General features: G+C 40.9%; 3 protein-coding genes across 3 annotated transcripts in view; 2 read left to right on the top strand and 1 right to left on the bottom strand.

The window, feature by feature from the left end:
- Window positions 1-10,985, bottom strand: part of LOC106085921 (protein roadkill) — a 453,420-nt gene extending 442,435 nt beyond the window's left edge. The window contains exon 1 of the mRNA XM_013250406.2: window positions 10,504-10,985. The gene's annotated coding sequence lies outside the window, so the exon portion shown is untranslated. The remainder of the gene's footprint in view (window positions 1-10,503) is intronic.
- On the top strand, window positions 3,701-10,004 carry LOC106085925 (probable cytochrome P450 6d5). Its single transcript, XM_013250411.2, has 6 exons — window positions 3,701-3,778; window positions 4,012-4,611; window positions 4,680-4,832; window positions 8,998-9,197; window positions 9,262-9,735; window positions 9,802-10,004. The coding sequence occupies exons 2-6, from the start codon at window positions 4,076-4,078 to the stop codon at window positions 9,978-9,980; spliced, it is 1,542 nt and encodes a 513-aa protein (XP_013105865.2). The 5' UTR covers window positions 3,701-3,778; window positions 4,012-4,075; the 3' UTR covers window positions 9,981-10,004.
- Window positions 10,986-12,844: 1,859 nt separating the features above from the next.
- On the top strand, window positions 12,845-20,224 carry LOC106085927 (dnaJ homolog subfamily B member 12). Its single transcript, XM_013250414.2, has 6 exons — window positions 12,845-12,959; window positions 13,024-13,491; window positions 18,944-19,506; window positions 19,600-19,715; window positions 19,787-19,950; window positions 20,021-20,224. The coding sequence occupies exons 2-6, from the start codon at window positions 13,350-13,352 to the stop codon at window positions 20,131-20,133; spliced, it is 1,098 nt and encodes a 365-aa protein (XP_013105868.1). The 5' UTR covers window positions 12,845-12,959; window positions 13,024-13,349; the 3' UTR covers window positions 20,134-20,224.
- Window positions 20,225-20,521: the final 297 nt, after the last annotated feature.

Below are 20,521 nucleotides of genomic sequence, written 5' to 3' on the forward strand. Positions count from 1 at the left end.
CTCGGAACCCCTGGGTTCGAATCCGGGCGAGAACATCAGAAAAAATTTTCAGCGGTGGTTATCCCCCCTAATGCTAGCGACATCTGGAAGTTCTGTACCATTTCTAAGCCATTCTCGAATTCCGGAAGAAGGGATGAAGGACCTCAGTCACTTTTGGCGACTTAACTCTGACTGGATTAGGATTAGGGAGGAGGTATTAGATGTGACGATATGTTCGGAAAATCTGATCGATGAGGTTCAGGATTGGAGGGTCTCCATGGAACACTCTTTTTCTGTCCATCGCTACATTAGGTTTAGAATAGCACAGCCAGGGCCGAATCCGATAAGCTTCGGGAATAAGTTGAAAACCAACTGGACAAAATTCGGAAGGCTATTCAGAAGAAGACTTGGGCAAGATAATTTACATTGTACAAGCATAGAAGATATTGACAAAAATGTCAACAGGATTACGACTACACTGGTCGGGTCCTTCGAAGACAGTTGTCCTCTTCGGGAAAGGAAATCAGCCCAAGAAAAATCCAGGATGATCGGTGAGATTCGCAATATTGGGAAAGAAGTCTACAGACTTTTTAACAGAGCTCGTCGTAAAAAGGCGAACGTTTATTGGGATGTGTATTACACACAGCTCAAGGAATACAATAGGTAATCTTATTGGCAAGCTTTTCTGCGAACAGGTCGATAGCGTTAATGACGCCGCCAAGATAAAAAAGTTTCTCTCAAAAACCCATGTCCTAACTTTAGTAGACAACATGGGAGTGTAGAGCAGAGACAACGGAGGACATGTTGAGGCTTTTGATGAAAACCCATTTTCCACAGGATACGAAGGGACTCACGGAGACACCAGAATCTTGGAATAATGACGTTGATCGAAGGCTTATAATAACGGAATTTATGGTGAAGGAATCCTTGAGGAGCTTCAAACCATTTAAGTTACCCGGACCTGATGGAATATTTCCGGCGTTACTACAAAAAGAGACAGACTATCTGGCGCCTCGTCTGGCCAAAATTTTCACAGCGCACATAGGGCCTGGCGGAAGGCAAGGGTTGTGTTTATACCCAAGCCCGGCAAGGCAAGTTATTCGACACCAAAGGCCTACAGACCCATAAGCCTTACATCCTTTCTGCTCAAAACCATGGAGCGCATTGTGGACACCATGATAAAGAGTATGACATCCAGCAAACTGCTCACATACAATGTGCGGACCGACACACTGATCCAATCCTTAGAACAGTACCGGGTGGACCCGGTCCTTAGAGACTGGATAAACCATACGCGAAGGAACAGGGGAATAAATTGTATGTCGCATGGCATAAATATAAGGGAGAAAGTGGCACAGAGCTCGACACAGGGGGGCATTTTATCGCCACTCCTATGGGTGACCACCATAAATGACCTATTACGGATGCTGACTGAGGAGGGATTTAAATCCGTCTCCTACGCAGACGATGTTATAACACTTCTAAGGGGTAAGAATTCGAACGAGCTATGTAGAAGGCATATGGCATATGACTGGGCTAGATCCAGAGGTCTCAATGTTAACCCAGAGAAGACTGAAATTTGGCTGATCACGAGGAAGACCAAGGTGGGCCCATTTAACGCACCCCGTTTCCTCAATAAGACGATTTCGATATCTGACAAGGTCAAATACTTAGGTGTGATCTTGGACAGGAAACTGAATTGGAAGTGTCACATTCAGGAGCGTACTGAGAAGGCTCACAGATGTTGGGCACTATGTAGACGTGCCGTAGGCTCGAAATGGAGCCTGAATTCTAGGATAGTCCACTGGCTCTACAGGAGTGTGATTAGACCAATACTTACTTACGCCTGCTATGGAGAAAAAGTGGCACATAAAGACCATACAACAGGTTCAGAGAACATGTTGTCTTGGCATAGGCGGAGCGATGAGGACCACGTCCACTAGGGCACTAGAGACTATTCTATTGATATCCGACCCATTGCCATACAAATTAAGTGTGAGGCAGCCACTGCGGCTAGGATACTTAAGGCGTTGGGAGAATAGATTGAGGATGGGAGCGGCTTATACCATCGCGGTATAATCGAGGCGACGATAGGAAACCTGGAAGGAAGAGAAGAGGTTTCCGATCGGATAACTGAGATGAACCTTGAAGTCGAGTGCGAGGCACTGCTGCCATCGGCACAGTCTTGGATTGACGGAACCATAGTGTTGCCTTGTGGAAGATCATGTTACACGGATGGATCAAAGCTACAGGACAGAGTGGGCCTGGGGGTCTACATTGAGAACCCGGGGACTGATATCTGTTTTAGACTGCCTGACCATAATACGGTTTTGCAGGCGGAGATCCGGGCGATCACGGAATGCGTGAAGTGGTGTGGTGCTAACGTGAGGACATCGAATGCGAACATCTTTACCGACAGTAAAATTGTCATAAGGGCAATAACAACCAGGACGGTAAGGTCACCAACAGTCTTGCAGTGTAAGAAGGAGATTAACGCCTTCTCTGTGGATGGCAAAATCCGTATCGTTTGGGTGCCGGGCCATAACGGAGTAAGGGGAAATGAAAGGGCAGACGATTTGGCAGTGAAGGCCAGAGGACTGCCGTCACTAAACTTGGTTAATCCAAAGCCTTTCGGGTAGACGCAGTCCGAGTTAAGAGAGTGGGCGACGAATGCGCATGCAACATTGTGGAACAGCGAAACGGTCGGTAGGACGTCGAAAATCCTATGGGGGATCCAGATCGTGAGAAGACGAGGCTTGCAGTGTAAGAAGGAGATTAACGCCTTCTCTGAGGATGGCAAAATCCGCATCGTTTGGGTGCCGGGCCATAACGAGGTAAGGGGAAATGAAAGGGCAGACGATTTGGCAGTGAAGGCCAGAGGACTGCCGTCACTAAACTTGGTTAATCCAAAGCCTTTCGAGTCGACGCAGTCCGAGTTAAGGGAGTGGGCGACGAATGCGCATGCAACATTGTGAAACAGCGAAACGGTCGGGTAGGACGGAGAAAATCCTATGGGGTGATACAGATCGTGAAAAGACGAGGCTATTACTAAAAGGTAGCAAGAAGGAGGTCAGTATAGCTTTTGTTATCATAACGGGACACATAGGACTACGAGCTCACTTATGTAAAATCGGTGCGGCAAGTGATATCATGTGTATGGCATGATGAGACATTGGAGCATTTCCTTTCTTTTGTCATTGCTCGGCTTTCGCGTCCAACAGATACCGGTACTTAGGTGGAGACACAACATCAGACATGAACCAACTTAGGGGAGTGTTATTGAAAACAATTAAGGATTTTGTAAGTAGCACGGCATTCCTAACTTAAAATTTTCTTTTTAGAGGTTACTTTATAGTTTTTAGAGCGCACAACAAGCCGCCTACTGGTTTAAGTGTATGTCCATAGTGGCATGGGGCGGATTAATATCTGCACCCTCTTTTCGACCTAACCTAACCTAACTCTGACTGATCCGAAGAGAAAAAGAAAGCCTTGTTCATAAATATCAATCAGTGCCAGCCTATTCAACTTTAGCTTTATGATGCTTAGCCCTTATGAAAGGAACTGCTTAATGGGTTCACAAGGTGTATAGGGTGCAAAATAAATTGCAGACCAGCCTGATGACATAATTGCTTTGCTCACATAAACAAATTTCAAAATTGTTTGTTAATTTTTTCTTTATTTAGACGTCTATATTATTGCAGCTGTTTGTGCTTTTGTGGTGCAGCAGCTGGTTTTCGGCATACATTTCAGAATTAATTTACCAAAATCTATTGGGTAAACACTTTTGGGGAATGCTCTGGTAACTCGCAGCACCGAAATCGTCCGAAATTAAATTGTGTTGAATTCCAAACACGCTTTTAACGTTTTTTGTGAGTTTTATGGAATATGTTGGTGTGCCATTAAACTCAGTGTTGGTGTTCCTTTTTAAAATTTGTTTTTTTTTTTATATTTTTAGCTAATATATGAAATACATTGATAAGAAATTTCTATACATTTTCAAATTAATTTCTATAAATATTTGCTTTTGTATAGACATGTCATCAGTTTTAATCCAGAATTTAGCCGGTTTGGATGAGAGTTGAGAGAAGCTCCAGAAATGTTTCTATATTTGATCATTATCGTTTGTACGGCAATCGTCCTGTATTTTAAATGGTGTTATAGCTATTGGCATAATCGCGGTTTTCCCTATGTGAAAGCCAAAACTCCCTATGGGGCTTTGGATTCGGTTATTAGAACATGGAAACAGTCAGTGGGCATAGCCATGTACGATATATATGCTGCCACACCTCAACACAAGATGGTGGGAATTTATCTATTGAATCGCCCAGCGTTGATGGTACGCGATGCTCACTTGGCACGCAATATATTGACCAGAGATTTCAATAGTTTCCATGATCGTGGTATTTATGTAGATGAAATACATGATCCCATGTCGGGTGGTCTGTACTTTCTAAAGGGTCAACAATGGAAATCGATGCGCTCCAAGCTGGCTCCATCATTTACCTCGGGCAAACTGAGAGGCATGTTTGGCCTAATCGATGAGGTCTCACATCGCATGGTGGATTATATGAAAACTACGTTACCCGAGGATGGCACTTACAAAACTGTGGAGGCTAAGCATGTGTTTGTAACGTAAGTATCACTTTGTGTAATGGAAAAGCCACTTTGGACTAATAACCTTGAATTTTGTTTCTCTTCAGCTATGGCATTGACATTATTGCCTCCTCGATTTTTGGTCTGGATGTGAATAGCTTTAAGGATAATCAAAATGAATTTTTTGCCCTCAGTAAAAACGTCAATGAGAATTCATATCGTGGAAAACTAAGAATAACATGCCAATATATGTATCCCAGGTAAATATGAGACGTGACGAGTTATTGACCAGGGGAGACCTTTCTTATTGATGTCTCTGGGTTGTGGGTCTTTCTGGTACGCGGATGATTTTAAATTGGATGAGGATATAGGGGCAGAAGTCTTCACTGAGTTCCTTGGTGGCAAGGAATCATAAAGTATGTGAAGATAAATTCAAGTATAACTAGTCAAGACCAAAAACGACCAAACATCCCCTACATTGTGAGATTATGAACTAATTTTCTATAGGGAAAGCATTTTTTTAAGTTTCCCCCAAATATGGCCATTTATAGAAACAAATTTGCTACTGGGGAGAAAAATGGTCACCATGATCACAGGGAAAAAGACGGCGCTTCCAATTTTCGAGATACTCCAACCAGTCATGAAAGCTAAAGGGTGATTTTTTTGAGGTTAGGATTTTCATGCATTAGTATTTGACAGATCACGTGGGATTTCAGACATGGTGTCAAAGAGAAAGATGCTCAGTATGCTTTGACATTTCATCATGAATAGACTTACTAACGAGCAACGCTTGCAAATCATTGAATTTTATTACCAAAATCAGTGTTCGGTTCGAAATTTTGACAAATTTTGTTCAGCGATGAGGCTCATTTCTGGTTGAATGGCTACGTAAATAAGCAAAATTGCCGCATTTGGAGTGAAGAGCAACCAGAAGCCGTTCAAGAACTGCCCATGCATCCCGAAAAATGCACTGTTTGGTGTGGTTTGTACGCTGGTGGAATCATTGGACCGTATTTTTTCAAAGATGCTGTTGGACGCAACGTTACGGTGAATGAACACATTTCGAACCGAACACTGATTTTGGTAATAAAATTCAATGATTTGCAAGCGTTGCTCGTTAGTAAGTCTATTCATGATGAAATGTCAAAGCATACTGAGCATCTTTCTCTTTGACACCATGTCTGAAATCCCACGTGATCTGTCAAATACTAATGCATGAAAATCCTAACCTCAAAAAAATCACCCTTTATTAGTCCAAAAAGATCTCCAAACGAGATCGAATATGACCATTTATGAAAAGAAATTGGCTCCCGGAAAGAAATGTGGCAACCATACCCAGTGGCGGACAAGTCTTAGTATGCTCCACCAAGAAATTCAAGATTTTAGTCTAATACGATCTCCTAACGAGGTCGAGTATGCTCATTTATGTAAAAAATGGCTTCTGCAGGGAAATATGGCCACCATGTAGACATAGAAAAAGATGGCGCTTCAAAGTTTGATCTGCAAACACGTGGCCATATTCGAACCTGTTAGGAGATCTTTTTGGACATAGTTCGCTCGATCCACGGAACCAGTGAACCTTCCCATTGTGACAGCCCTTCCAATTTTGGTCAGGGGACAGGTTTCGAGATTCTCCAACCAGTCATGAAAGCTATAAGTCCAGAGAGATCTCATAACGAGGTCATTTCTCATTTATGTAAAAAATTGCTTCTGCAGGGAAATGTCAGGGGACAGGTCTCGAGATGCTCCAACCAGTCAAGAAAGCTATTATTACAGAATGATCTCCTAACGAGGTCGAATATGGCCTTTTATAAAAAGCAATTGGCTCCTGGAAAGAAATGTGGCCAAAACGCCTACATGGAAAAATATGGCTCTTCCAAATTTGGTCAGCGCATAAATCTCAGTATGCTCCAACAAGTAATTCAAGATTTTAGTCCAATACGATCTCCTAACGAGGTCGAGTTTATGTTAAAAAATGCTTCTACAGGGAAATGTGGCCACCATGTCCACGGGGAAAAAGAAGTCCCTTCCATTTTTGGTCAGGGGACAGGTCTCGAGATGCTCCAACCAGTCATGAAAGCTATTAGTCCAGAAAGATGTCCTAATGAGGTCGAATATGGCCATTTATAAAAAGAAATTGGCTCCTGGAAAGAAATGAGGCCACCATGCCCACCCAAATGGCACAATAAGATCTCCTAACGAGGTCGAGTATGTTCACTTATGAAAAAAATTGCTTCTGCACAGAAATGTGGCCACCATGGCCACATGGAATAAGATGCTCTTCCAAATTTGGTCAGCTGACAGGTCTCGAGATGCCCTATAAAAAAAAATAATGTCCTAACGAGGTCGAATATGGTCATTTGCAGAAAAAATTTGCTCCTGGAGAGAAAGTTGACAACCCACAAGGAAAAATATGGCTCTTCAAAATTTGGTCAGCAGAAAGAACTCAGGATGCTCTAGCAAGTAATGTAAGCAAGTAGTCCAATAAGATCTCCTAACGAGGTCAAATATGGCCATTTATAGAAAACAAATTGTCACAGCAGAGAAATGTGGCCACCACGGCCACATAGAAAAAGATGGCGCTTCCAAATTTAATCAGCAAACAGGTGTCGAGATGTTTTATCCAGTCTGCAAATTACCACATTCAACCACGTTAGGAGATCTTTTTGGATTTAGCCCGCTCGGTCCATGGAATCAGTGAACATTTTCCATTGCGATTTTTTGTGAAGGATGGGCGCATTCTACCATGATCGCATAGATGAGGCGTATACTGGTGCTGTGCGATGCAGAGTAGCAAAGGCCCTGTGGCCGAGTATATCCCGGGTTGAACTTCGTTTTCCTGAAAGACATTCGCTGGGCATGTACCCCGCATTTCTCGGGACTTTTTGTATACACGGATGGGTCTAAACTGGGGACACCTGGAGTCTTCTTTGAGCTTTTTGGAATCAAGGAAACATATATGCTTCTAGACATGCGTAGCGTCTTTCAGGCGGCGGTCTTCGCTCTACCGAACTATAAAGACCATGGCAATGATGAAGCTGCCCGCTCGGACTGTCACCGAAGCTGAAAAAGCATAACCTCAGACTGCTGATAGGAGTCTTGACTGATCATTGCAAATTCAGATTTTTGAGACGGCGCTACATACCCACTATAATATTAACTATGGCAGCCGGTTGTACGTACCGAATTGACCCGATGAAATCCTTCATCGGCAAAGACTGCCGCCTCAGTGTATAACACACTGCTACAACAACAACCATGGTCTTAATTAATCCAGAATATGTGATGGGAAGGCACGTTCGACACGGTCAGACAGACATGTTAAACTATAGAAAGACATCGCCAACACGTCGCACCATTCAGCCTTGAAACGCTGTGTAACGAATTATCTGGGTGGTCGCAAGTCGTTTGTGGAATTCGGGGATAAGAAGTGGAAACCCCGTAAAATGGAAAGGGAGTTCCCCAAGGTGGGTATATCACCCGGGACTGTTAGACCTCTACCACTCTTTTATTCCACAACTTTCAGATGACATAGAGATCGTATCATAAGCGGCCGATTGTAGTATTATGGCTTCGGGATTCGTCGTTATTGCTGCATGTAGAGGTGGCGATCCTCGTCAAGCTCCTATATGTGAGGATGCTCGTCCCAAAAAACTGATCGCCACGCACACATGGAGTCCATCGGTTATTTAAAGGCGCCAATATCTCGCCTTGTCATATCGAGCATCATAGGCACTCAGTATTTATTCAAAAGCTGGTGCCGCCCGACCTTTCACCGAGACGCTCCACTCGATACCGCTGATTGTTCGTGACTGCACTCCGAAAACTGTGGACGCGCCCAGTAGCTCCCAGCCAAGCTTCTAGTGAAAACGATGATCTACAACAAAAACGAGTCTTAGATGGTGGAGCAAACTTTGTGTCAAATTTCATTTTCATTTTTTTTCATTCTAAATTTCTGTAGAGCTTGAGTTAACTGTCTGAACAATGCTCCCGACGGTAGTTCCCTACATTTTTTTACGTTGGCTAACTCTAACCTTTTTTTTATCGTACCTGCTTTTTGCAACTTACTATGGTGTATTGCTTTCTTGTCTACATTTTCTGTACTATCTGTTTCTAGGGCGACATAATGGACCTCACGTCTCCGAGTGAAGCGGCTAGCTGACGGGGTTCTTAATCGCGTGCGTCATGTTGTAGTTCTTATTTGTGATAAGACGTTTCTTGGGAAATCTAAGGATTCCAGTTATCTCTAGTAGACATAGCTCCCAATGTATGGACGTTATCATTGGTTTTAGCATTGCCTTGACCTTAGTTTTTGACAAAAAAAACCCCAGTTCACTTGTCTAAATAGCATAAACAAAGCTAACATAAAGAATAAAAAACAACTGACTACCAGTAATTGGTAATTTGCCCCCCTTTTTATTCCAGCCTAGAGAAGTTCTTTCAACGTTTGGGTTGGAGAGAACCAGCTCCAGAATATATGAAGAAACTTGTGAGGCGAACCATAGAACATCGTGACAAGCATAACATAGTGCGCAAAGATATGCTGCAATTGTTACTGCAATTGCGAAACACAGGCAAAATCAATGATGACAATGACCTCGAGTGGGCAGCTAAAAAAACTAAAGGTTAAAGTCAAAAAAAAGTATCCCATATCTATTAATTGAGACTATAAAAATTTTCTTTGAATAGATGACTTGGCTGCCATTTCCATGGAACTTATAGCAGCTCAATTGTTCATATTTTATGTGGCTGGCTTTGAAACTTCATCTGCCACTATAGCCTTTACTCTCTATGAATTGTCTCAATACCCCGAGCTATTGCAGAAAGCCCAAGAAGATGTTAAACAGGCATATGAGAAACATGGTTCTCTGTCCTATGACGCCATTACGGACATGAAATTTTTAGATTTATGTTTTATGGAAACTGCCCGCAAATATCCGGGTCTACCTGTATTGAATCGTGAATGCACTGAGGATTATACCATACCAGATACAGATTTGGTCATTAAGAAGGGTACACCCATAATAATTTCCCTATTTGGTATTCATCGTGATGAAAAATATTTCCCTAATGCTTTGGGCTATGATCCGGAACGTTATCTAAACAAAAATTATGAGGAAGCTGCATTTATGCCATTTGGAGAGGGTCCCAGGCATTGTATAGGTAAGAATTAGTCTGAGCTTTGTAAAAGACTGCATGCTAAATGATGTTTGTTTTCCCCTCTTTCAGCTCAGCGCATGGGACGTTTGATTGTCAAAGTGGCTTTAGCTCATGTTTTGACTAATTTCAATATAAAAATTAATGAAAATCCTGTGGAAATTGAATTTGATAATTTCGGTATACCCATCATGCCAAAAGGTGGAGTCCCACTGCTGTTGTCCAGGAAAACCGAGACCATGAAAATATAGATATCAAACAAAAGTAGTGGTTAAATAAATGTAAGCATAGAATTTATGAATCAAACACGAGTACCACAAAAAATATTTCAAAGTGGCCTAGGAAAGGGAGGGATACATATTTGTTGACGATTTATCTATCCATTATTGAAACGCCTTATCATTCCGGTTAATATGGGAAAGCAATTTTATAGATATCAACGCCCCTGCCTTGCAGTAACCCAGCAATTTCGCAAGCATTGGACACATCGTTTTTGTTATTTAGGATTCTTAGACTTCAAATAAGTTCCGCAGTATGGGCAACACTTTTTAGGTGAAAAAGTCCCTCTAATTTGCGTTATACAGGCTTTGCAGCCCAAAACCCCCCAAAATATTAACTCCGACCAAACAAACCAGACCGCCCATTGAAAAAAAAACGAGTTTGTTTACTACATCCCGGTTACAACCCTGTATGTTGTTTTGACTTTATTGTGGTGGGGGGCCAGTCAGTCAATGGGAATTGCGACGGCGACGACGTCGTTATCGTATCTCTTACCTTATGCGTGTGTGTTTTGATTCCTCAAAATCCGGTCGGCAGCTACACTTGGGAATTGTCTAAGAACTTTCAAATATCGACGTATATATGTGGGCTACATGCATGAAATATACGTAATTTTTTTTTAAATCAAAATCAATTGGTTTCATACGAAATAATTAATTTTAAATTTTCTTCTTATAAGGCTGTCGCCATTTTCGCACTAACACAAATACACGAAGAAACAACGTTGCTGTTGTTTTTGTTGTTTTACGTCTGGATTTACTTGAGCAACACCGTTTTGTATTTGGCCATTTAAAGAGACCACCGATCGGCCAGATAAAAAGTAAATTAATTAAATTGGCCTATGTACTAGACGCACGCGATTGGGTATTATATTTTCACAGATTTTCGGGAATATTTAACACTTTTTATAACCAAGAAATTCCGCAAAAAATACAAGACTCGACCGACGAACGACATTAGAAACTAGGCGAGGTGCCAGATCGATGCTGGTCAAAGTCAGCACGATGGATGCCAGACTGATATTGGCAAAATTCATGCTTTCAATTATTTATCGCTATCGAAAATATGTCCCTTAAAGAAATTTACCATTCTGAAAAGATCTACTGAATTGAAAAAAAAAATAGAATCACACACACACGTATTATACTTTATAGATCCCAGGTTTTCCCCTCCTAATGGTGGCGACGTTTGTGAGGTACTACGCCATGTATAGGAGCAATTTACATACTTCTCCCCACATAGGTTCGCCCTGCGGTACGCCGTTCAAACTCGACTAAAAAAGGAGGTCCCCTATCATTGAGCTTAAAATTGTATAGAACAGCACCTATTGATATTTGAGAGGTTTGCACTTGTTTTATAATGGAATGTTCATGGACAAATTTGCGTTTGCAAAGTTCTCAGAATGTCAGGCCAACGAATTTTCATCGAAATCAGGGGATAACAGAAGTCAACTTGAAGTTTGCACTGTATACTACCAAATATTATTAGTAGAAAGAGCCTTTTGGTATTGTACAGTACAGCACAAATACACTGCATGCATGTCCTAGACAAAACCAATGCAAAGATCCACTGGCTGGTTACTATTTAAGGTACTATCACATTATATGTGCTTGTCTTATGACATGTTGAATTTGAACACATACTCGTGTACTTTTCCACCAAAAATTTGCTGAAAAGAAGAACAGTTTTTAGTCTCTTTTGCTATTTATTTGAATTAAGCCCTCCAAATCTCTAGAAAAAAAAAACCTACAGTAGAAGTTTGCAAGCTCTCAATTACCAAACTCTTCCAATTTTGCTCGCTCTTACGAATTCTCCCGCTTCCAAGTCCTATCCACTGCAAATCAGATGATCCTGAGAAAATATCAGTGCAAAGTTGTACCTATAAGTTATCGATAACATGCAATAGCAGATAATAAGAAACGATTAATTGTGATGTGCACTATCAAGGCGGATTTAAAAAGGTGGTCTCACGCGAACAGTTGTTAACAGCCGGCCAGGTTTTGCGGTATTACAATGACAGATTTTTGTTTGGAACCACCGTAGCGCAGAGGTTAAAACGTTCCATATGACGCTAAGCGCCTGGATTCAAATCCTAGCGAGACGATTAGAAAAATAAATTTCAGCGGTAGTTTGCCCCTACTGTACTGTGATATGTAAAATCTTCTCTCCAAAAGAGGTGTCGCTTTGCCGCACGCCGTTCGGACTCGGACTCGTTGGATGTTCAAGGCCAATATCATCAAAAATTAGTGAAGACGATTAATCGTTGCCACATTCTTGTATGTAGTAGCCACATTTTTGTGTGCTGAGGCATCGATCTTCGTCAAGTTCCATTGTTGAGTAAGCTCGTTTTGGTCCATAGGACCGATATTGGTTATTTAAAGGCACCCAATAACTCGCTTTGTCAAATAGGCCTCTCAGTGAGACTCTGTACTCCATATCGCCGATAATCCGTACTGTATTTGCAGCTGCGGTATATACCAAGCATTCCGATTCAACAACCTATGGACTCACCTGGTAGTTCTCAACTGAGCCTCGTGTGATGACGATGAACACAATTCAAATCGAAGCTCAGTGTGCCAACCCGTGTGGTGCTCATAGTCATTGGTTCTTATTATCAGTTGTTATATGATAACGATAACATGCCAGTGTCACTTGGCACTGATATTCTATCTAGAACATCTGACTTGCATTGGATGGGACTAAAAATAAACACTAAAGATAATCAATTTTCAAGTGAGAACCTCCTATTTCATCTCTTGTCTTGATTTTGAGTTAATATAGCGATTTCGATAGGGAAACTCTCGATAAATTAAAAAAAAAAACTGTTTGTCATCTCTAACAAGGGGATAAATCTAAATCTAATAACAGGGGATAATATGATGTGGTTTTAGTGAAAAGGAAAGATAAGAAATACTATTACTGGCAGGTGTTTCGTGGAAAAAATTGACGAGGTAATGGAAAATGCTTTTATAATCACTTCTGTTAGAGACAAATTTAAAATTAATATTTCTTCAGATTTTTTAAGATCTCGTTTGTGCGTGTTAACCCGAAACCCCTGACCCAACAAAAAAAAATACATATTTATATTGGGGTCTATTTGTTACATTAGACGACGACGACGACTACGGTGAACATAAAGAAAAAATATTGCAAATACCTACCGTTCAGTGTTGTTTTTGCGAGAGTGGCAGAGACATTTTCGTTGTTGTGACGTCGTTGAACTAATTTACGCGCATCACGTATCCCCCCTTTCTATACTGCAGCGGTGGTAACAAATGTTTAATTAATTAACAAAACAGATACGATAATTAAGTGTAAAACAAATATCCGGATTAAAAACAATGACGGTTCATGAGGGAAATAAAGATGAGGCGATGCGATGCATCGATATTGCTGTGCAAGCCCTTACGGAGGGTAAATTGGAAAAAGCTGAAAAATTCTTGTTGAAAGCTGAAAAATTATTTCCCACACCAAAGGCTAAAGGTAAGCAATAGCAAAAAAAAAGTGAGGACAATGAAGTACATATTTGTGAATGCCTAATTTAAATAGTCACCGTTCATAGTCCACGATTCCAAATTATAAATGTATTATTATGCATAACCATGCAAAAGTTCCAGGTTATCAAAGGAATAAGGGAGGCAAAATGGCACATATTACGTGTTTACAATTCTTAGATTATTGTTGATGTGTATGTTAAAGGAAAACACAAACAAATTGCCTTTTTGCAGTTTACCCACCTGCTTTAAGAAATGCTGAACATTCCACACCGTTTTTATTGTTTTTATCATTTATGCCTGTAAATGGTTGGTTATCAAAACTCTAATTGAAGGTCTAGTCGCTTTGTTTGTTTAACACCAAACAGCTGTTGTAGAAAAGCAGCACATTGGAATACGAGTACCTGCGTCTGTCCTGATTTCGTAAGCATGGTATGCTACTTTCTCATTTAGGACACTGAAATTGGGCTGCTGTTAAAGCAAAACGAGAATAGGCAAAAATTATGATAAGACAAAAAAATCGTGAATGAACGTAATGAAGGATATGTTTTAATCAAAATATTCTTTAATCAAATTTTTATAAGCAATAAAATCTCAATAAAATTTAAAAAGTCACAAAGGGCTCAAAAAGCTTCTTAGGTATGTGTGAGCTATAACTCAAGTTTGACCCACTTAGCGGTATCATCCAATTTTCCATACTATCTCAAGACATTTTGGTGCAAAATTTCGTCCAATGCGCTGAAATCTTACGAAGAACTAAATTCGGCACCTGACAATATTGACGAGTCCCAGCATTTCGGTGGCCATAGTGATTCCGATACTGAGCCCAAGCATATATGAATCATACAACCCGAATTAACTTCATAAGCCAGTGGCCAATAGCCTGAGGCGATACTCCTTCCAATCCCTATTGAAAGTTTTCCAACTACGAAATATCAACAAAGTGACAAGTCGCTTGCGGGCAGGATTCGGGTAAACGTTGCGGGATGAATCAGGATCGTTCCTCGTCAAGAGCTGTTCGACCTCTTTAAATCTGCGGCTTTAACATCTTGTTGAATACATACTTTAGCTACTATTTCCCGATCTTGCCGTTTATTTTAGCGCCAGAAACAGCTACGCTGTTCACACTTTTGTCAGCGGAGATACATAAGGTGTTGAATGTGAAAGTCGAAGGCGCAAGATTTCCGACCAGCAAATATCCCAAAATACTTGGTGTCACATTTGACAACTTTTATAGATCATCTGCACATGCCACTGAAATTTGTGACAAGGTCAGGAGTAAAAACAAGGTCCTCAATGCGTTTGACGGCAGCACTTGGGGTGCTGGGAAACAATTCTTGTATACAAATCAATTGTGTTTTAATTGTGGTGTGAACTTGCCAGCCGAGCAAAAGGCAGTGGAAAACATTTAGATCTACTTATTGTTCTCGTGTGGACCACCTCCATCAGGAGACGAGGATCATAGTCACGCGAAGGCACAACTACATGCTGTATAAGCAGTATTTACTGGGTTGCTATCGCAGAGACAATTCCAATAAATGTCTTGTGGATAGGCATCCACCGCCCAGATTAATAAGGGTGGATCTAGAGCGTGATGTTAAGCGCGACAAGAGAGAATATCTAGATCAGGTGGCATTTCAAACGGCTCTAGACAGCATTCCCGGCACGGGATAACTATAAGCACCACATAGGCTGGAAGTTTGAGCCCCGAATTGTGTGGTATTCATTGTTACCACGAGAAGCTTAGCTGCGAGCTATTGGACGCGTCCACAGGTTGCGGATTGTGGAATGCTCTATACAGAGTAGCTGCAATTGCAGTCGCGGACAATCAGCGTTATAGAAACATTGCGTTCTTGAAAATCTATCGCCACCCAATGGAGCTGAAAAAGTTATACTTTCTAGGCAAACCAGAGTAGTTCTAAGTCAATTGTTTTCCGGCTGATGCCGTCGCAACTCTAACAGAGCTAGGATTGATTGATATTGGATGTGTGCCCCGATTGTAACCTGTCAGCTATTCCAACTCGACATAGGACCAGATCCCTCTGGACAAACCCCAACTTAGGTTAGGTTAAAGGACACGTGCCTAGCAACCGCAGTTGCCAACAGCTTCATACGGTTGACCCTAGAAAGAAATAAAATAAGAATGAAATGAAATGAGAGAGAAGAGAGAGACAAAGCCTTTACAAAAAGATAAACGAAAAGCCATCATAGAGACCAGTGAAAGTCTCACCGACTAGAGGGCTGTCTCGTTAGAAAACCCAGGCCCTTACAGAAGTCCATAATGACAATGGTGTCGAAAGGGCTCAGTAAAGAGAAGAGGCGATCACCCATAATCGTACGGTTTCTCCGTGTCATCGCGGAGAATTGGCAACATGCTCATCAGGATTACCGTTGTGTTTTTTTTTTTGAAAAGGGTCAAAAAGGGTATTTGAAAGATTGTGTCACAAAAAAAGGTATTTCTTTTCAAAAAAAAAAGATCAAAGCGTTGTTTTAGTTTAATCATCTTGTTTGACTCATCTTTGATGAAGTTAGGGGCTACCGTAGCTTAGAGATAAGCTTGTCCGCCATTGACGCTGAACGCCTGTATCATGGCGATTTGAAAAATCTTCAACGGTGGTCATCCCCTCCCGGTGCTGGCGACAATTGTGAGACATTTATCCTAGGTAAAAAGTTTTGTAAACTTCATTGATATGAGAGAAGTATCCTCGCTTTTTGTTGTTGTTGTTGTAGCAGTTTATTGTGTACTATCTTTCGTCTGCTTGATTCTGTTGAGTGTCAAGACCCAGGACGTGTTCGTCCTCGCTTTTTCTAACTGTAATGTTCATCTTCAAATATGCATATTGACATTGTCATTCCTTGGAGAAGATCTGAAAAATTTTTTTTGCGGTTAATTTCGGTTGTTCAACATTTCTTAGTTCTGAATCGAAAGTGATATCTGATATCAGAGCCTGTTTCCAATAATTCCTGCAGATTTCTTTTAAAATGATCATTGCCACCGGGCCATTCACCAGATAACCTGTGTTTTTCCTTTTTAAAATCAGCTGATATCGATTAATTGGCGAACGAATCGAATACGAACATTTAATGGTGAAACGTAATAGACAACACTACGTCGTTACAAGGAACAAGAAGTGTAAACAAAGAAAAACTAAAGCAAAAACTAGACAAGTAAGGATGCGCTAAAGTCGGGCACAGCCCACTTTTTGATAGAGCTGGCAAACTATCGATAATCGCAACATTCGATATTTTTGATAGTTTTAATAATAAATGTCGATAGTATCGATAATATCGTTAATTTCCCATCACCTATATTTCAAACGAAAATAAGAAGCAAACATAAGGAGGTCGATTTATATAGAAAAGCAATATCAATGCATAGACCAAATAAAACCAAGGTTAATTAAGTTGGTTGGAAGTCTTGAGAGAAATCATTGTACTGATTTTGGTAATAAAATTCAATGATTTGCAAGCGTTGCTCGTTAGTAAGTCTATTCATGATGAAATGTCAAAGCATACTGAGCATCTTTCTCTTTGACACCATGTCTGAAATCCCACGGGATCTGTCAAATACTAATGCATGAAAATCCTAACCTCAAAAAAATCACCCTTTACAAAATGTTTGCTTAATCGGATAAAAAATTACGTCCTCTATAGGTGCAATGCAAAAAGTGCAATACAAAACAATGTCGGAATTCTTAAGGGAATCCTTTGTGTCAAATTTCATGTGAATCGGTTAACAAATGACCACGTTTTTGGAATATTAGTCCAAATCGGTCCAATATATATACGAGAGCTAAATCCAAATCTAAACAGATTTCGACCTAAAATACGCAGGTTTTATGGTAGTCGTAGAAGAAATCGTATTGCAAAGTTTTGAGAAGATCGGCTGGTACATGCGTTTGAAAAGACCTCTATTAAATCCAACAGTAATGTCGAGACTCATAAGAGATCCCTTGTGACAAATTTTGTAGGAATCGGTTCACAAATGACGATACTATTGCAGTATTAGTCCAAATCGGACGAAAATATATATGCGAGCTATTTCCAAATCTGAACCGATGTTTTTCCAATTCAATAGGCGTCCTGGAGTACATCCGCACACCTATAAATAACCTTTAAATAACCAATCCCCAAAACTTTCTCGCGGCTATCGATCCTATGGGCCGAAACAAGCTTGGTCACATATGGAGCTTGACGAGAATAGCAACCTCCGCATACAAATGTGGTTACCTGGCTAGCATTTCAGCCGCATCGTTCCTTGCCACCCGTTAATGGCCCGGACAACACAATTTGACAGCACCCCCCAAACGTCCGTAACGCTCTTTCATCTACCGACAAGCCTCAACCTCACGTGACCCGCAACCAGGGCCTTCAGCCCCGTCTGACTGTCCATGCACCCCAACTTAGTTGCAGAATGTCTAGATCTAGACATAACAGAACTCAGCAGATAAAAGGACGAATCACAACACACTACTAGAACGAAAACAAAACAACAACAGCGTATGTTAATACCTGGCCCCGGTACGGGACAACCATGAGCGCCACACGGTCTGGATCTTTGAGCTCCGATCATTGTTATAACGAGAAGCCTAAGTGGGAGCTACCGGTGGCGTCCATACGTTGCGAATAGTGGAATGCTTCATCTGGAGTAACAGTAATTGCTGTCCGGGCAATCAGCGGAACCGAGTGGAGAATCACAGTTGTTGTTGTAGAAGCAGTGTGTGCTACTCTGAGGCGGCAGCCCTTGCCGATGAAGGAATTCACCGGGTCAATTCGGTACATACAACCACTTGCCATGGGATTGGAGAATCTCAGTGAGAGGTTCTTGCTTTAATATGACAAGGCGAGCTTTTGGCGCCTTCAAATAACCAATAGGCATCGTTTTGCCGCGGCGATCAGTCGTATAGACCGGACTGAGTTTTCTCACCTATAGGATCCTGACGAGGATCGCCACTTTCACACACAAATGTGACTACAACCACAATACCCAACATACTAGAATTGAACCCACTTGGAAGCATAGAATGTAGAACGATTAGGGATTTTGTGGGCATCATGGAATTTCCGAAATGGATTTCTTCGGGATTACTTTTCTGTATTTAGAGAGCGCGACAAGTCGATTGCTGACTTAGGTGTTATGTTCATATTGGCATGCGATGGTTTATAATCTGCACCCTCTTCTTCTATCTTATCTAGTCTTAGGCCTCCCGTCATTCTGGTTTCATTTTTTTCTTCTATTTTTCTCCCTTTTTATTTCATCGAACTTCGGTGCACACTATCTTTGGACTTTTGTACCAGAGGCTTGGCCTTCAATGCAACCTCGCTCAAACCTAACCTCACTATTAACCTTCCTAACCTTACTTTTACTATATAGCTACTCCATAGCATCCCCAAATTCGTTTTGCTACAATTTTTTCTGCATTTTCTTCTCTTCCCCTTAGCTCTGCTGTCTAAAGTAAAAAGTTTTCCCTCAAATTCTGGTTCGTCGGCATCATCGTCGCAACGCGAAGAGGATACCGATGGAGTGCGTAAGCGAAAAAATTCAGATTCACGCAGCGCTGAACCCACTTATACTTCGGATCAGTTGGAGGCGGTGCGCAAAGTTAAGAAATGCAAGGACTATTATGAAATTCTAGGTGTTACCAAGACTTCAACAGACTCGGAGATTAAGAAGGCCTATAAAAAACTCGCTCTACAACTGCATCCCGATAAGAATCGAGCACCTGGTGCTGTAGAGGCTTTTAAAGCCATTGGCAATGCTGCCGCTGTTCTTACAGATCCGGAAAAAAGGAAACAATATGACTTGTATGGAAGCAATGATATACATAGCGGTCATGGTGGGGGCGGTACTGGTGGCATGCGTACCACTTACCAAACAAATGATTTTGGCTATGAAGTTAATGCTGAGGAGATTTTCAATTTATTCTTTGGTTCGGGTTTCCCACCACAAAATGTCTACATGAGAACGAATAGGCGCCGCCAGCAACAGAGAGAAGAGAGAGAGGTAGGATTGGAAATATTTAACATTTTAAATTTTTTTCAATTCAATTCATTTTTGTTTTCTATTCCTTACCACATTTATTTGTGGTCTTTATAGAATCAATCATCTTCTTCTGCCTTAATTAATTTGTTGCCCATATTGGTGTTGATTGGCTTGTCTATGATGTCCTCATTCTTTATATCGGATCCAATTTATAGTTTGACACCATCACAGTAAGTCCAGGGAAATAATTGAAGTGCAGATATCTAATAATTTCTCTCCATATCTCCCCTCTCCCCTGCAGTAAATATTCAGTAAAGCGTGAAACCAATTCCATGAAGATTCCTTATTATGTTAAGGACAACTTCTATTCGGAATATCAAGGTTCAGTGGGACGTCTAGAGGAGTCAGTTGAGGAAGATTTCATAAATCATCTAAAGCTATCCTGTAGTCGAGAAAGAAATTATCGTAAGTACCTCCTTCTCAAAGTTGTAAATTCTTTATTTAATTTTTTTTTTCTTGCTTCAACCACTTCTAGGTGATTCTATGTTAGCAAAGGCTCGCACTTTCAACGATCATGGCATGTTCCGCAAGGCTCAGAACATAAATATGCCCTCATGTGACAATCTACAAAAGTATTTGAACACATAGTTTAAGCCGGTCAGAAATGATTACAAACATAAAATTCATTTAAAAGAAACAATACCACGCTATCCGACGATCACCTACCTATAAACTTAAACCACATGTCTTTATATGAAACCAAAAATAGCTTTCCTTCTTCCTCTCCCATTGATTTTGAATGGTATTATAAATTTTCTATAACGTATGGCATGTGGTTCCGATAGTAGTGGTATTATGTGCAATCGATAGACAGGCAGACAAGCAAGGAAAACAAGATGAAAAAAATCAGTTGTAGTTCAATTTCAATATGACTAGTATGTCGTGAAGAAAGTGTTATATTTTATTAAGTAAATTCGATAGATTTCGCATACATACAAACATAATTGTTAAAATATGGACTTAAGTTATTTGCATC

Source organism: Stomoxys calcitrans, chromosome 2 (genome assembly GCF_963082655.1).
Source record: "Stomoxys calcitrans chromosome 2, idStoCalc2.1, whole genome shotgun sequence".
Classification (NCBI taxonomy): Eukaryota; Metazoa; Arthropoda; class Insecta; order Diptera; family Muscidae; genus Stomoxys; species Stomoxys calcitrans.

Bases quoted from the DNA above. Each gene is read 5' to 3' on its own strand.
- LOC106085925 (XM_013250411.2), top strand. From the start codon at position 4,076: ATGTTTCTATATTTGATCATTATCGTTTGTACGGCAATCGTCCTGTAT. The intron at 9,198-9,261 runs GTTAAAGTCAAA...TTCTTTGAATAG, and splicing joins GGCAGCTAAAAAAACTAAAG to ATGACTTGGCTGCCATTTCC. The intron at 9,736-9,801 runs GTAAGAATTAGT...CCCCTCTTTCAG, and splicing joins GGGTCCCAGGCATTGTATAG to CTCAGCGCATGGGACGTTTG.
- LOC106085927 (XM_013250414.2), top strand. From the start codon at position 13,350: ATGACGGTTCATGAGGGAAATAAAGATGAGGCGATGCGATGCATCGAT. The intron at 13,492-18,943 runs GTAAGCAATAGC...TCTTCCCCTTAG, and splicing joins TCCCACACCAAAGGCTAAAG to CTCTGCTGTCTAAAGTAAAA. The intron at 19,951-20,020 runs GTAAGTACCTCC...AACCACTTCTAG, and splicing joins TAGTCGAGAAAGAAATTATC to GTGATTCTATGTTAGCAAAG.